A 15739-nucleotide genomic window follows, 5' to 3' on the forward strand; every position below is an offset into this window, starting at 1 on the left:
GTCCTGATCGCTGTTGCAGCGCCCCAGGGTCCTGGTCATTGCAGTAATATCATTCTCTTCTGGGAGGAGTGATGTTACGTTTGGAGGCAAAGAAAGACAACTGAATCCAGGTATCACAAACATGCAACACATTAAGCACTCCAGGCCACCAGGGGGAGCTATGCTCCTATTTATTAGGGCACTCTTCACACTTAAGTAAAGCTGGTTGCCTGGGGAAGAAGTTAGGCAGTTGCTGGCTGAGCTTTGCTCCGGTAGTTGGTACCTGACAGGGCTGGGAGCCTGTCAGAGGCTGAGACAGAAGGACATGGAGCTGTGCCTGCCCTAAGTGCGGCTGTTCCTAAGAAAGAGACATGAAAAGAGAACTGAATTGTAGAGAGGGTGAAGAAGTCATAGCAAAGGAGTGGATACCAGGAGGAGTTCTGCCCTACACAGGCTGCCTCCTTCTGAGGTGCAGGATCCCAGTAGCCTGAACACCGATTGAACAAAAGTCCTTTATGCCTTGCTCCAGAGACCGGCAGGACAGCTAATATCACGTTATTGATCCGCCCTTACACCCAGGGGGCAAGGTGGCACCGCTTAGAGGCTGGGGCATGATAGAGTCCCTGTAAAACGCCTCAAGCCACCGGTCATACGGGTTTGTCCTATCCATCTGGGGGACAGAGAGAGAGACATAACAACTATAACATCTTCAACAGTTGTGAGGACCTTATGAGACGCTTAGCAGTAAGGTACTACAACACCACAGCACTAGAGGAAGGCTACTGATTTCTACCTGGACAAGGGAACTCTTGATTTGTCTCCAAACCGGCCAGATTCTGCCTGCCCTGTGGTCTGGTGCTCTGGACTGTGGATGCTGAAGTCTTCAGTAAAGGTAAAGAGACTGCAACCTTGTGTCCTCGTTCTTCACTGCGCCTCACACCACCCACCATCTACACACTGGGAAGCCCTGGGGATACACTTCACCTGTGGTAAGGTATACCATCTAGCTGCCATAACATCACCCCAGCGGACCCCTTAGCAGCGTCGGTCACCCTGACCGAATACCACAGGTGGCGTCGCGAACATTATCCCTTTAAAGACCTTACCCTTTTACACGGACGTCCCAAGGCCACGGACCGGGTCAGCCACCGTGACATCCCCCTGAGAACCGAAGGACCCAGTACCTAGTACCCCGCTGCCCTTGGGGGCAATCCACTGTCACGACGACATCAGGGTTTCCAGAGCTTAGAGAATTCCTGTCATGCGCAGTGATGATCAGGAAGTGTCTCAGGTCAGTGTAAAATAGATGCAGTGCTAACAGCTTCTATAGCATGCAGATCTCCATTTGTGAAAAAATTTCAATTTTTTACACAAATAAACGCAAGTAATATCAAATAAATTTTACCACTATCATGAAGTACAATATGTCACGAGAAATCATTATCAGAATCATCAGGATCCATTGAAGCGTTACAGAGTTATAACCTCATAAAAGGACAGTGGTCAGAAGTGTAAAAATTGGCCCCATCATTAACGTGCAAACCACCCTTGGGGGTAAAGGAGTTAAAGGGACTGTTCCACAAACAAAGTACATTTTAATTAATAGATCTTAAAATAAAATATTAGAATAGTATAATATGTTATGTAAGAGAAGTAAAAGGCATATGGCCAAATAGCCTAATTTAAATATGTAATGACAAAAGATAAAAAACCTTGAATAATACAGATAATAAAGTATGATACTAACAAAAGTTACCCCCAAACATAGAAAGATACCCCTACAGTTAATTTTTCAACAGTACCCTCCACACACATGGTATGGTGACCATACTGAACCTCCCCTTATTTTCCCAACAAAGAATGATGACCCCCATCTTGGCATGACTTTCCAACTGTAATCCCCACACAACCCTCCATACAGTATAATGGGCCCCACACAGTTCTCCATAGAGTATAATTGCCCCATAAAGTGTTCCACAGAGTATAATGACCCCACATAGTGCTCCATAAATTAATAGACCCATATACTGCTCCAAACAGTATAATGGCATCACATAGTGCTCCATGTATTATAATGGCCCCATATAGTTTTCCATACAGTATAATGGCCCCACATAGTGCTCCATGGAGTATAATGACCCCACATAGTGTTCCATACAGTATAATGGCCACACATAGTACTTCATAGAGTATAATGGCTCCATATAGTGCTCCATACAGTAATAGGCCCACATAGTGCTCCATGGAGTATAATGACCCCACATAGTGTTCCATACAGTATAATGGCCACACATAGTACTTCATAGAGTATAATGACTCCATATAGTGCTCCATAAAGTAATAGGCCCACATAGTTCTCCATGGAGTATAATGACCCCACTTATTGCTCCATACAGTAATAGACCCACACAGTGCTCCATACAGTATAATGGGCCCCACATAGAGCCCATTAAAAAGAAAATATTCACCTCTGCCCATTTTCCCGCTGCTCCGGTCTCTTCATCGGGTCTTCAAAAACTCTCCCCACCTTGGTATAGCAAGCACATTGCAATGATGTCATCGCGCCCGCTGAGCTGAGATGTAAGATGCCTAGGGGAAATTACGAGTGAGGGGGCGTCAGCTGACTCTCCCTCCTCTATCATTGCTTTCAACTGTATGGGCATATATTATGCAATATAGCTGAAAGTGCAATGCTGGGCCTGGGATGCACCCGGCGTTGTGGGCTAAAACTGCTTACGCTGTGCATCAGATTTGGCCGTGGGACAGAGTTTTACATATGTGTCATAGATGTTTTATTGCATGCTATACATTCCCCTACTTTTGCTTTTTAAACAGTTTTAATATACATATCCCTTTGAATTGATGGACAAATAAATGATTTTTACCTTAACCAATGGAGAAGAGAGTCTCTTTTTTCTGTCGGATCCATAGAGATAGGTAAGAGATAACGATAGATAATAGATATAAATAGATATAGACAAATAGACATACAAACAAACATATATAGACAGACATAACATATACATATACTGTATTGACAGATCAACAGACATATATACATATTATTGCACAACTCCCTGACATGAGAATAATTTGCACCCTGTGGAGCTTATTAGACAGCTCTTTATGATGAAATAATTAAATAAATAAAAAAAAATCAACAATGTGGAAATCCCCCCACTTTCCATTTTTTTATAACTAGCAAAGGTAAAGCAGTCAGCTGATATTATCAGGCTGGGAAAGTGTCTGGTTATTGGGCCCTTCCCAACCTAAAAATATCAACATGCAGCCGCGGCAGAAAAGGCGCATCACAATAGATATGCCAAATCTGGCACTTCACTTTGGCTCTTCCCAATTGCCCTGATGCTTTGCTAATCGGGGTAATGAGACTTGGGGTTGATGTCAGCTGTGAGCTGTCCAAAAAACACAGCTGACATCAAGCCCTGGTGTTAGTAATGGAGAGGTGTCTATCAGATATCCCCATTACTAACCCAGTAAGTAAAAAGAGAACAAACACATAAAAAAACATCTTTATTTAAACACTCCCCCACATTTTCCACGGATCATCACTTTAAAGTTTCCATGCAGGTCTGCCTGTAGACATCATAATGTTTGTGGGAGGAGAGCATCATGCTGTGTGGGGGATGGTGTTGAAATCTTACTATATGTGGGACAACCACGGGAGCATTATAGTGTGTCTAGGGGCATCCAAATAGACACAGTGGGGTCATAAAGCTATGTGTGGAGGGCCGAGAGGGTACTGTACTATGTGTGGGAGATACTGGAGGCATCAGTATGTGGTAACACTAGCGGCATCATATTGTGTATGGGGGAACCGCGGGGGCCTCTTACTGTGTGGACGAATGTACTATGGGAGGCATTGTACTGTTTGGAGGACTGTGGAGGCATCATATGGGGGCATCATATTACTGTATGTGTGGGTGGTTGTGGGGTATCATAACAAGTGGAGCTATGTGTGGGAAATGCCAGTGAAAAGTGAAGAGAAGATCAGACCTAACGCTTTGGGAGCAGAGCACAGGTGGACAGCTGCCTCAGGGACAGGTGAGGGGCAAAGTAAGTGTAGATTTGCCAAAATCCGTGAATTTGGGGAAATTAAAAAAAAAAAAAGTTTTTCAGAATTAATTTGCTCATCCTTAGTTGCCACACTTCTCCACTGGTTGTTTGGTTATTTGTGGTATAGTCATTTCCAGGCAGCAGAGCTTCAGTGCCACACATAACTCATAGACAGATATGGTGATGTCTACAACCGCTTTTTATAATGGTTCAAATAGTCGCCTGTAATACTGCTCTCCACCTGTAGTGGGCACTGCAGAGGAAAGTTGTGGTCAGAAGAGACTTTGATGGTGATCGCCAAGTTGGAACAGTCTTATCCTTAGACGGTGATGCCTGTAGGAGACAAAAGGAGTTACTTTGACATGTCATGATGAGGCATAAGAATTAATTTTAAATGTTTAAAGGCCACACAAATTGTTAGGACAACCCCTTTAATTGCTACACAAGTGTCTTTAGTTCAAACCCTATTGCTTTTATATTGTGAGATCCAGACTATAAGTGATTTATATAGTGTTCTCCTAAAATCGACTAGTGCCAAGAATACAGTAGCCCCGAGGCAATGCTTTCCTGGTGTTTTCTCTGCTTAAGATGAAATCAAATAATATGCCATTACATTGTGCCTAAGCTCCACGCTCAGTCTGGTTACAATAGAAGCAATAGACGTGAATCGATGAATTAGACAAATAATTCATTCCCTGCATCCATGATAAGACCATGTCCTATATGAGGTCAAGCACAAAATCATTTACTATTCGATTATATCGGAAGTTCTGGAAGACCTGTTTCTATGGGGCTTAAAGGATTACACTTCGCATGCAGTTTTCCAGTCTCAGGACTTTGTGACTGACAATAACTGTTACAGGGAAAGGTTAATAATGACAGAAGACATTGCTAATGTGTAAAAGAAGATGATGTATTAACATTTAAAAGGAATCTTCGAGTAGCACCTCTCCTCCCTCTCTATCTGCAGGGAAAGAGCGACCTCTACAGGCTGCATCTGGTATGACATGCAAAGACAAAAAATAGTACTATGTGCACTGACTGCAAACTACATTCATTTCATTACTAGTTTTTAATAGATAACTTTAGGGTTAAAAAACGGGAAAAATGATGGTAATAAAAGCCTCATCCCCTTCTATTATTAATCAGAGATTTAATAACCTGTTGTGGAACTACAAGTCTCATCATAAGGTATATAGCTTATAGTACTACAGAAGATGGAAATGCATAGGGAAGCTATTATTAAAATAGAAAATAAATTATTAATATGGTCACATATAGGAGATACATTGTTGGATTGCCATGTAACTGTGTGCATGCTGACCATATATTAATCCCTTATGTAGAGAAAGGGGTTTCTAGGTGTAAGAGTTAATCCCCATGCAGCTGATGGGGGCTTTTGGAATGGTAGGGTACATTATTACTCCTTGCCCACTGGTGGGCTACAGCTCCTACAGTGACACACACACAATAGCAAAGCTTGTAAGGGGGCACAGCATGGCATAACATAAGCACCTCCTTGGCACTTGGAAGGTGGAGGAAAGAAACAGACTTACCAGGAATTAAGTCAATGCTCCCAGTGCACTTTGTAGCTGCCAAGAACCTTCTACTAAGTGCTTTTAAAGCTTCCAAAATCCAAGGAGAAAATACAATAAGAGGGTGCAGCGAGCAGCAAAAGAGCACAAGCTTCTGCCATCACACTAGATAGGAACAGATTTGCATTTGGCAGAAATGCTGAGAAAACAGCTCAGAGCTGAGGATCTGGAGTCAAGCTTGATCTAAGGGAGCAGCAGATGCTTCGGATGCATTATAAGGAGCCTTCTGAGCTGCTGCTTGTTGCTAGTTCCACCTCCTCAGAGATGACTATGAACACTGCCCCTGCTGGATCACTGTGCCCAACATAAGACAGACGACCAGAGTGAGAGCATGAACTCTACCAGCTTCATGTGTGGAACATGGCATCATTTATAATACCAGGATACTGCTCGCTTAGGAGAGGACAACTGCTCTACCAGATGCCTGGAAGCTACCTTCAACGAGGAGACCTGGGACAATGATCAGAGATGAGGGAGATATTAACTTGGCAAGAGACTCACAAGGGTGAGCTGATGGAGCTATGTGAATGCCACCTGAACACCAGTATGGATGTTACAGACAACATCACTGAAGGCATCAACAGTACTTTTATGCCATCCCCTGGAGCTGAGAGTGAGGGGCAATATTCAGTGACTGCTATCTGGAGCTTGGTCGTAATTGTCGGGTTCCTCATTATCTTTACTATCGTTGGGAATGTCTTTGTGGTTATTGCTGTGTTAACTAGCAGGGCTCTTAAAGCTCCCCAAAATCTCTTCTTGGTATCCTTAGCTGTGGCTGACATCCTGGTGGCTGCCCTGGTCATGCCCTTTTCATTGGCTAATGAATTGATGGGCTACTGGTACTTTGGGAATATATGGTGTGATATCTACCTAGCTTTAGATGTGCTCTTCTGTACCTCTTCTATAGTCCACCTATGTGCTATAAGCTTGGACAGGTACTGGTCCGTCACCCAAGCTGTTGAATACAACCTAAAAAGAACCCCCAGGAGGATTAAAGGCATTATTGTCACTGTATGGTTGATTTCTGCTGTCATCTCATTTCCACCTTTGATCTCTATGGATAGAGTTGGGGTGGAAGCAATGAGAAATTTCAATTCGACCTATTGGGATGTGAAGTGTGAACTGAATGATGAGACTTGGTACATTCTCTCTTCTTCTATAGGATCCTTCTTTGCCCCCTGTGTGATAATGATCTTAGTTTACATTCGCATCTACCAGGTGGCCAAGCTGAGGACCAGGACTTTGTCAGAAAAGAAGCCAAACACTGACTGCTCCTCTCACACAGAGAATGGCTTTAGCAAGGGGACATCAGTGAAATTTCCTATAGAGAAGGAGAATGGACATTACCCATCCAGACCCATGCCACCTAAGCCTACAGATTTAGATGAGCTGGACATTGAGGAGAGCAGCATATCTGAGAGCAAGAGAAGGAAAAGCAGCAGTAGAGAGGACAACACTGACTCCAGTAAGGACAAGAGGAGCTTCTCCAAGCAGTCCAGCCGCCTGTCCAGGTCCAGCAACAAATCCATGGACATGTTCTCCTCAAGGAAAAAGAAGAGGAGCAGCATCTCCAGGAGGAAACTCAGCCAAGCCAGGGAGAAGAGGTTCACCTTTGTCTTAGCTGTGGTCATGGGGGTCTTTGTTGTATGCTGGTTCCCTTTCTTCTTCAGCTATTGCCTCTATGGAATCTGTAGGGAAGCCTGTGCTATTCCTGAAACTTTATTTAAGTTTTTCTTTTGGATCGGATACTGTAACAGTTCCCTGAATCCTGTCATATATACAATATTCAACCAGGATTTCAGACGTTCCTTCAAGAAAATTATCTGTTTAAGCAGGAGGAAGAAATTCCCTCATTGAGATGGGAACAGTATTGACATTGCAAATTGCCTTAGGGTGCTAGGATCACACCATAGGGATGGAGCCATTGGAGTAGACACTTCTCATTCTCAGTGACCACAGTGATGTGACAGTGTGAATGTACAGGCAGGATGTCATGGACCTGTGATTCCATGCCACTCTCCATGATGGTGATGAATCTATATGTCTCATATTCCAAGCTGAATATCTTTTCTACCTTATAAACAAGGGCAAACTGTTCTTCTGTATCATACGCTTTTCACCATTGTCTCTTTTTTTTTTAAGGCACCTTATCCTACAGTATATTTTACATCTGTTCTGAAGGAAACACAAATATATTTCCTAAGAAAATTGGTGTTCTGTTTTTATCAATTTGGGAGGAGGTAAAGCGCTCAGGAAATATACTGTATATTGGTTGTGAAGGACTGATTTTACCATGTCTTGCTGCTACTGTTGGGCTCCTAGTAAAACTTTATTTTGTATACTGGTTGGCTTCATCTTTTGGTAATGAAGAGTTAAAAGTCACATAAGACCCAGAATAATGATGGGTGTGAAAAGACAGGCACAATTCTACATAGTGGTCACCATTACTGGTAATGGCATAGAATGGATTATAGAGGCTTTCTAGACTCCAGTGCTGTGATGAAGAACTGCTCACAAGGGGGCAATTACTTTATTAGCAAAAGTGGCACATGCAAAGGGCAATGCAGTTCTGGGGTGCAGTCAGGGGTGTTATTAGCATTTTTGTTGCCTGAGGCTACTTACTGAAAGAGCATGGATGGGCTATTTATCTGCCAAAGTGAGGGAGGGGTGCTGCTTGAGGCAAAGTTCTTATCTAAGATGGTGTCCCCCAGGGGCACCCCTAAAAGAGAATAATACGTGACTCATCAATGGTAAAAGCAGAGGGGTTGTCACTGTGTGCTGCGGATTCTCTAAAAATCCACAGATAATAAAATAATAATAATAATCATAATAAAAATATTAATAAATAAACAAATAGTAATAATAATTAAATGAATGCTCATGATAATAATAATAATAATAATAATAATAATACAGGATTAATTGTAACAATGATGAAATTAATAATACTACAACAGGAATAATAATGATAACAATGATGATGGTGACAATAATAATAATAATAATAATAATAATAATAATAATAAAAATATAATATTAATAAATATACATATAGTAATAATAATTAAATTAATGATCATTATAATAATAATACAAGAATAATAATAACAATGATGATTAAATTAATAATAATAATACAACAGGAATAATAATGATAACAATGATGATGGTGACAATAATAATAATAGTAATAATATAGTAATAGCTGGTCAAGCTGATAATACTTATTATTATTATTACTGCTACTACTGCTAATAATAATTATAGTAATAACAATTATTATTATTTTTATTATTTATTTAATTTTTGTTGTTCCTTTATATTGAAAAATATGAGTTTTTGCGACACGAATATAATGTGTCTGTGCAGTAAGAGAAATTTTAGGGGGGTTGCTTAGCAGTAAAGGTAGTACAGTACAAGTGATAATTTTGGAGGGATCTTCCATTTAATGCCTAGTGCAGAATTAGGTCCAAGTAGAGTCCTTTGTTCTATATACAGATGTAAGATAGCTGAGGATATTTAGCACAGAAACAATACTAAAGGGGTTTTCTTAAGAATTGGTTGAAAATGCCATCATTGCATGACTGAAGGGGATCTGGCTTCTGGGACCTCTGCTGATCCTGAGAATAAGGGTGTCCTGCCATCTTCTCCCCTGTAGGGTGGTGCTCCCGTCTACCCATTGTGTAGTTACTAGCACTGTAGCCCTTTAGTCCGGATAATTGTTGGTGGTCTCAGCAGTCTGGTATGTCTTAGGAATATGCAACCACTTTTATTTGTAGGGAAACCCTTTTTATCACAGTACTGGTACATCTACGCTATAGAGGAGGTAGTAGATGTAATTATGTTCATTCTGACCAGGTCCAGATTTGTGGCAGAATTAATGGAAAGTTTCCTGTAAGGTATGACGACGAGATGATTTGTTAGATCCTTGGTGGTATTTAAAGTATCTGCAGATTATGTGCCTCTGGGTGACGTGTGCTGTAACAATGGTTTGGAATATTCCAGTTTTGAGCTGTGAAATCTGAATTGTGGTTTTATTCCGGGATTAGTGGGTCCCGTGAAAGAACAACTGGTGAGTATTATCCAGCTTTACCACTAATGACCTCATGCTTATTCTGGCGGAGTAACGCGCTGTTGGGGGCATGTACTGCATCAATCAGATTCTTTGTACAGCACTTTCCTCTTCATTGCTGAGCAGCCGCTATCATTTTTGGATGTTAAGGATCATTTTGTAGATTTTTCACATTTGAGATTAGATCAGGAGACTGTACAGAAGGTGTAAGGTGCTTTACATACAGTGGATACGTATTATGTCTACACACCCCTGTTATCATACCATATGTAAAAAAAAAGTCGTACCAAAAAGAATCATTTCGGAATTTCTTCCACCTTGAATGTCATCCGTAATCTGTTCAATTCCATTGAAGAAAAAAAAAATTTTGGATGGAAAATGAAAAATAAAGACCTAATATAATACAGTTGCACAGATACTGTATGCACAGCCTTAAACTAATACTTTGTTGAAGTCCCCTTTTAGTTTATGACAGCATTCAGCCACTTGGGGCAGGAGACTATCAGCATGGCACATCTAGAATTGGCAATCGTTGACTGCCCTTCCTCACATTAGCTCCAAAACTGTTAGATTGGGAGGCCATTTCTTTTGTAGAGTTCCCTCTTCAGGTCACCCACAGATTTTCAATTACATTCAGGCCTGGTCTCTGACTGGGCCAATCCAAGACGTTGATAATCTCCTGGTGAAGCCATTCTTTTGTTGATTTGGAGGTATGATTAGTGTCGTTGCCATACTGAAGTTGAAATTCCACTTCATCTTCAGCTTTTTAGCAGAGGCTTGAAAGTTTTGTTGACTGATATCTGGAACTGTACATTATTCCCTTCACCTTGACTAAGGTCCCAGTACCAGCGGCCAAAATACAGCACTAAAGGATATTGCTGCCTCCACAACACTTCACTGTGGGTATGGTAATCTTTTCTTTTGGTGATGCGCAATGTTGGCTTTGTGCCAACTATATCTTTTGGAATTATTGTCAAAAAGTTCAACATTGTTTTTATCAGATTTTAGCACATTTTCCCACATACTTTTGGCAAACACGATATAAGTTTTGGCAAACATAGGTGGTTTTGGATGTTTTTCTTTATAAAGAAAAGGCTTCCATCTTGCCACCCTATGCCACAGGTCAGACATATGAAGAGTATAGAGATTGTTGTCACATGCAGTTCACAACCAGTACTTGCCAGAAATTCCTGCAGCTCCTTTAATGTTGCTGTAGGTCTCTTGAAAGCCTCCTGGACAAATTTTCTTCTTGTCTGATCATCCAGTTCTAGGTAATGTTACTGTTGTGTCAAAATTAAGCCACTTCTTGATAATGTCTTGTCAGTGTTACATTGTAGATCTAATACCTTGGAAAGTTGGTTGTACCCTTCTTCTGACTGATAACTGTCAGCAATGAGATCCATTTGCTGTGTTGTAAGCTGTTTACGGATCATGGCTTTTGCTGTAAAATGCAACTGAAAAATGTCAGGAAACTTGTATTAGAATGGCCAAACTTTACATGGTGTTAATCAGTTGTAGCACTGTAAATGATGGGAGCTGTGTGCTGACTACCATGTAACATGAGTTTAAATGTGATTGGCTAATTCTAAACACAACTACATCCCCTAATACCAATTATAAGTGGGTGTCCACACTTATGCAACCACATTATTTCAGTTGTGTTATTTCCATTTTTCTCCTCAAATTTATTTCAGGTTGTTTCGCAATGAATTTGTACACATTATGGGTGACACTAAAGGTGGAAAAAGTTCTAAAATGATTTTTTTACTATGGTTTTTATTTAACATGACAAAAACATTTTAACAGGGGTGTGTAGACATATATCCACTGTATACTTGCTTACATGAGATAATACATATTGTGAGATGTTACTTAATATCTATCCCCTTTAAAAGGGTTAATAATCAGGGCTAGTTAATACAATGTTAAATGTCTAAAATGTTTTTAAATGTCATATTACATCTGTAATTTTCCCCTGGGATCAATAAAGTGTATCGTATATTACATCTGTAAATTAGCACCCTAATAAACTGCTATTCATAGGAGCATAAGTATAGGGAGGGCGGGGAGAGCGGAGGTAGCTGTCACAACCAGGTCCTGGAACATAAGGGACTCCAAAGGCCCCTCGTTTACATCAGCATATTAAATGTGATATGGTATTCTGAAGTTCTTGTGACAAATTTTACATTAGATCCCCAGAGATTCAAGTTTTGCATCTGGGTGTATAAAAGATTAAAAAAGTTGTCCACTAACTACTTGGACAGCTCCTTGTCATACCCATTGCTTGGCCCTCATAAAATAGTAAAGCTTATACTCACTTCCCGTGCCGACTCCGTTCCCGCGGTGTCGGCACTCCATCTCCTCGTGCTCCTGTGGTGCTTGTGTCACTGTACCCTCCGCCTGTCGAATTTAGTATGAAGAGGAAGTCAGAGATCAGCTGTAGTCCGGACTTCCTCTTCATGTTTGATTTGTCCAAAGTCAGGGACAGTGACACCAGTGCTGATTGGGCGCCAGCATTATGTGTCACAACAATTGCAACTGCGGCGGCACGGTAGGTGAGTTTATTTTTTATGTAGATCAAACATTTATATCAAGAAGGGGTTGTCCTACTTTATGGGGCAAACAAAGTATATATGATGACATATGCCAATAAAGGTCTCAGTTTATCTTGGATCCATAGCAAAAGACCGGGGCACCCTGGAGCAATTACTGAATAGTGGGATTCTCATTCAAATTACCAGGGCACCATTTTTAGAAATTTTGGGGTTCCAATACAAACTGGTCAATCTCATAATCCCCACTTCTCCAATCAAATAAATGTATTATCTATTGAATGGGCAATCACTCAATTTATTAAATTATTCCCCTTTCTCCATTCTTACTAAATGTATTTGTAATACAACACATAATCCACATTTCTTTCCATCCTCATCCCTTCCACAATGTGCAATTCTCGATGCAGAGCTGGCGGTTTTCCTTCTTTACGTGTAATAAATCGATTAGCTTCATCCCTCGCATCCATCTTTCTATGAAGGGTTATGCATAATTGACACTTTCCCATCAAAGGTGCCTAGGAGACATCCCACTCTGCTTACCCCCTCATTACATCCCTGCAAACGTAGGGTAATAACATAAATTATGGGTGATCTCCTGTACTAGTGTAGATACGGGACCATTGAGGTACAGTCATGGAGATTATTTAGCTAAACCTATTTCTTGTTGCAATGTTATTTTCTGAATATGAAATCAATGAGCTAGATATCAAAGAGTTGATTTTAGATACCATATGTTAATAACACATCTAATGCTACATGCAAGCAGATCGAGCCCATATCTCCACATACAGAGATTCGCAAGAGTTGTCTGGTCACTTACATAAATATCAGAACACTTTCTTATCCAGTGAATGACTGCATCATAAAAAAATCACTGGATCCCAATTTGTAAATTTCAATTTATTGGTGAAGTTCATGAATTGGTTGATTTTGGTTTAGTGTGACCAGTAGTGGTGAGCGAGTGCGCTCATTACTCGAGTTTTCCGAGCATGCTCAGGTGTTCTCCGAGTATCTTGGGCATGCTCGTAGATTATGTTTGTGAGGCCGCAGCTGAATGATTTGCGGCTGCTAGAGAGCCTGAATACATGTGGGGATTCCCTAGCAAATAGGCAATCCCTGCGTGTGTTCAGGTTATCAAACAGCCACAAATCATGACGTAAACATAATCTACGAGCACGCCCAAGATACTCGGAGAACACCCAAGCATGCTCGGAAAACTCAAGTAACGAGCACACTCGCTCATCACTAGTGACCAGACTATTCTATTGTTGAGTTGTGGGAAAATATCCTTATTATATGTTCATAGGTGTATATGGGGAGGTGTATGAATAAAGACAGTATGGTTTTAGTGCAAGCACCAGTAGCGGACATATCATTGATGCAACCTATACAGTTTCATAGATCACCCAAGAGGTAAGGTGACCTATTTCCAGCTCCAACGCAGGAGTGGTTTTGCATTATGATGAGTGTTTGGACTGCAAAGGGCCCATATATTGTTCTTGCACAGGGGCTTTCCTCTGTCTATGGCCACCAGTGGCAAGTGGAATAAATCACAGAACTCATGTTCCACAAAAGTAGAGATAAATACTATATTTTTCGACAAGTCATTTGTGCTAAGCTTCTGTGGTTACTTTATTGCTTTATCCTTGTCTATTCTTCACAAGGGGACCATATTCCAGATCTTACCACTAATTATAGTTTCCTCATTGATCTATATCATCATGGTTGTGACATGGGGCTACACGGTGGGAAATCATGGCTAAATGAACTCTATGGTTTGCTTCTGTGCAGAGATATTACAAGTTTCCTTCCTTCACTAAATTGAAGATATTATTAGAGACTATATGAGAGTTGAGTTGACATGGGAGATTTTAGTTCCTATTTAAAAATATAATTTTACAATATGTATATGATAATCCTGTACCTTTAGTAATGTCTGCTCATTCACAAAACTTTTGGATGAGAAAAATGTACAACAGAGATATACAGGAAATTTTACAGGCTTGTCCTAACTTGCCAAGTCTGCTCTATATGGTCTCTTAAATCCCATTAATATCATAAAAGTTCAGGATACCCCAATATTAACAGGAAACCCCAAAAAGGACTCCCGCTAAGAAGTATCATGTAGTAAAGGATTGGCTATTCATCTGAATAAACATCTTGTAAGTCTGTAGTCTCTTTCTTTTTCATGCAGCTATAGTAGAACTTCCGAAGAGATGGATGAAGATTTAAAGTATTTATATGTGATTGTCGCTCTTTCAAAGACTAGTCCAGCAATATTTTCATACTAGCTGTTTCCAGCCAGCTAACGCTCAGCACGCTCATTGCTATCTAATTAACGCTACTGGTGATTATGCAATTAACTGTACATTTACCTTGGCTGAAGTGGTTGAATTACATAGAAAGGAAGTGCTGCGTGTGGTAATATGGGGGGAGGAGGTTCGTGTGGTAATGTGTGGGGACGCAGCCTCGTGTGGTAATGGGTGGGGATGGAGCCTCATGTGGTAATGTGGGGGGATGGAGCCTCGTGTGGTAATGTGGGGTACGGAGCCTCGTGTGGTAATATGTGGGGACGCAGCCTTGTGTGGTAATGTGTGGGGATGGAGCCTCATGTGGTAATGTGTGGGGACAGAGCCTCATGTGGTAATGTGGGGGGACGGAGACTCGTGTGGTAATGTGTTAGGACAGAGCCTCGTGTGGTAATGTGGGGGGATGGAGCCTTGTTATGGTAATGTGGGGGACGGAGACTCGTGTGGTAATGTATGGGGACGGAGCCTCATGTGGTAATGTAGGGGGATGGAGCCTCGTGTGGTAATGTGTGGGGACGGAGCCTCATGTGGTAATGTGGGGGACGGAGACTCGTGTGGTAATGTGTGGGGACGGAGCCTCATGTGGTAATGTGGGGGGATGGAGCCTCGTGTGGTAATGTGGGGAACGGAGCCTCGTGTGATAATTTGTAGAGACGGAGCCTCGTGTGGTAATGTAGGGGGACCGAGCCTCATGTGGTAATGTGTGGGGACAGAGCCTCATGTGGTAATGTGGGGGGATGGAGCCTCGTGTGGTGATGTGGGGGATGGAGCCTCATGTGGTAATATGTAGGGACGGAGCCTCATGTGGTAATGTAGGGGGACGGAGCCTCATGTGGTAATGTGGGGGGACGGAGCCTCGTGTGGTAATGTGTTAGGACAGAGCCTCGTGTGGTAATGTGTTAGGACAGAGCCTCGTGTGGTAATGTGGGGGGATGGAGACTTGTTATGGTAATGTGGGGGACGGAGACTCGTGTGGTAATGTGTGGGGACGGAGCCTCATGTGGTAATGTAGGGGGATAGAGCCTCGTGTGGTAATGTGTGGGGACGGAGACTCGTGTGGTAATGTGTGGGGACGGAGCCTCATGTGGTAATGTGGGGGATGGAGACTCATGTGGTAATGTGTGGGGACGGAGCCTCATGTGGTAATGTGGGGGG

At 41.6% G+C, this 15739-nt stretch overlaps 1 protein-coding gene and 1 long non-coding RNA gene across 2 annotated transcripts in view; one reads left to right on the forward strand and one right to left on the reverse strand.

Annotated features, from left to right (window-relative positions):
• Positions 1 to 3497: 3497 nt before the first annotated feature.
• The window catches only part of LOC143793255 (uncharacterized), a 36669-nt gene continuing 24427 nt past the window's right edge, over positions 3498 to 15739 (reverse strand). The window contains exons 2-3 of the long non-coding RNA XR_013220100.1: positions 8271 to 8367; positions 3498 to 4386 (exon numbers count right to left, since the gene is read on the reverse strand). This is a non-coding gene — a long non-coding RNA (uncharacterized LOC143793255). The remainder of the gene's footprint in view (positions 4387 to 8270; positions 8368 to 15739) is intronic.
• On the forward strand, positions 5611 to 7989 carry ADRA2C (adrenoceptor alpha 2C). The gene has a single exon (XM_077280063.1). It carries the CDS (start codon positions 6117 to 6119, stop codon positions 7503 to 7505), a length of 1389 nt encoding a protein of 462 aa, XP_077136178.1. The 5' UTR covers positions 5611 to 6116; the 3' UTR covers positions 7506 to 7989.

The sequence above is a fragment of the Ranitomeya variabilis genome, chromosome 1 (assembly GCF_051348905.1).
Source record: "Ranitomeya variabilis isolate aRanVar5 chromosome 1, aRanVar5.hap1, whole genome shotgun sequence".
Taxonomy (NCBI): domain Eukaryota; kingdom Metazoa; phylum Chordata; class Amphibia; order Anura; family Dendrobatidae; genus Ranitomeya; species Ranitomeya variabilis.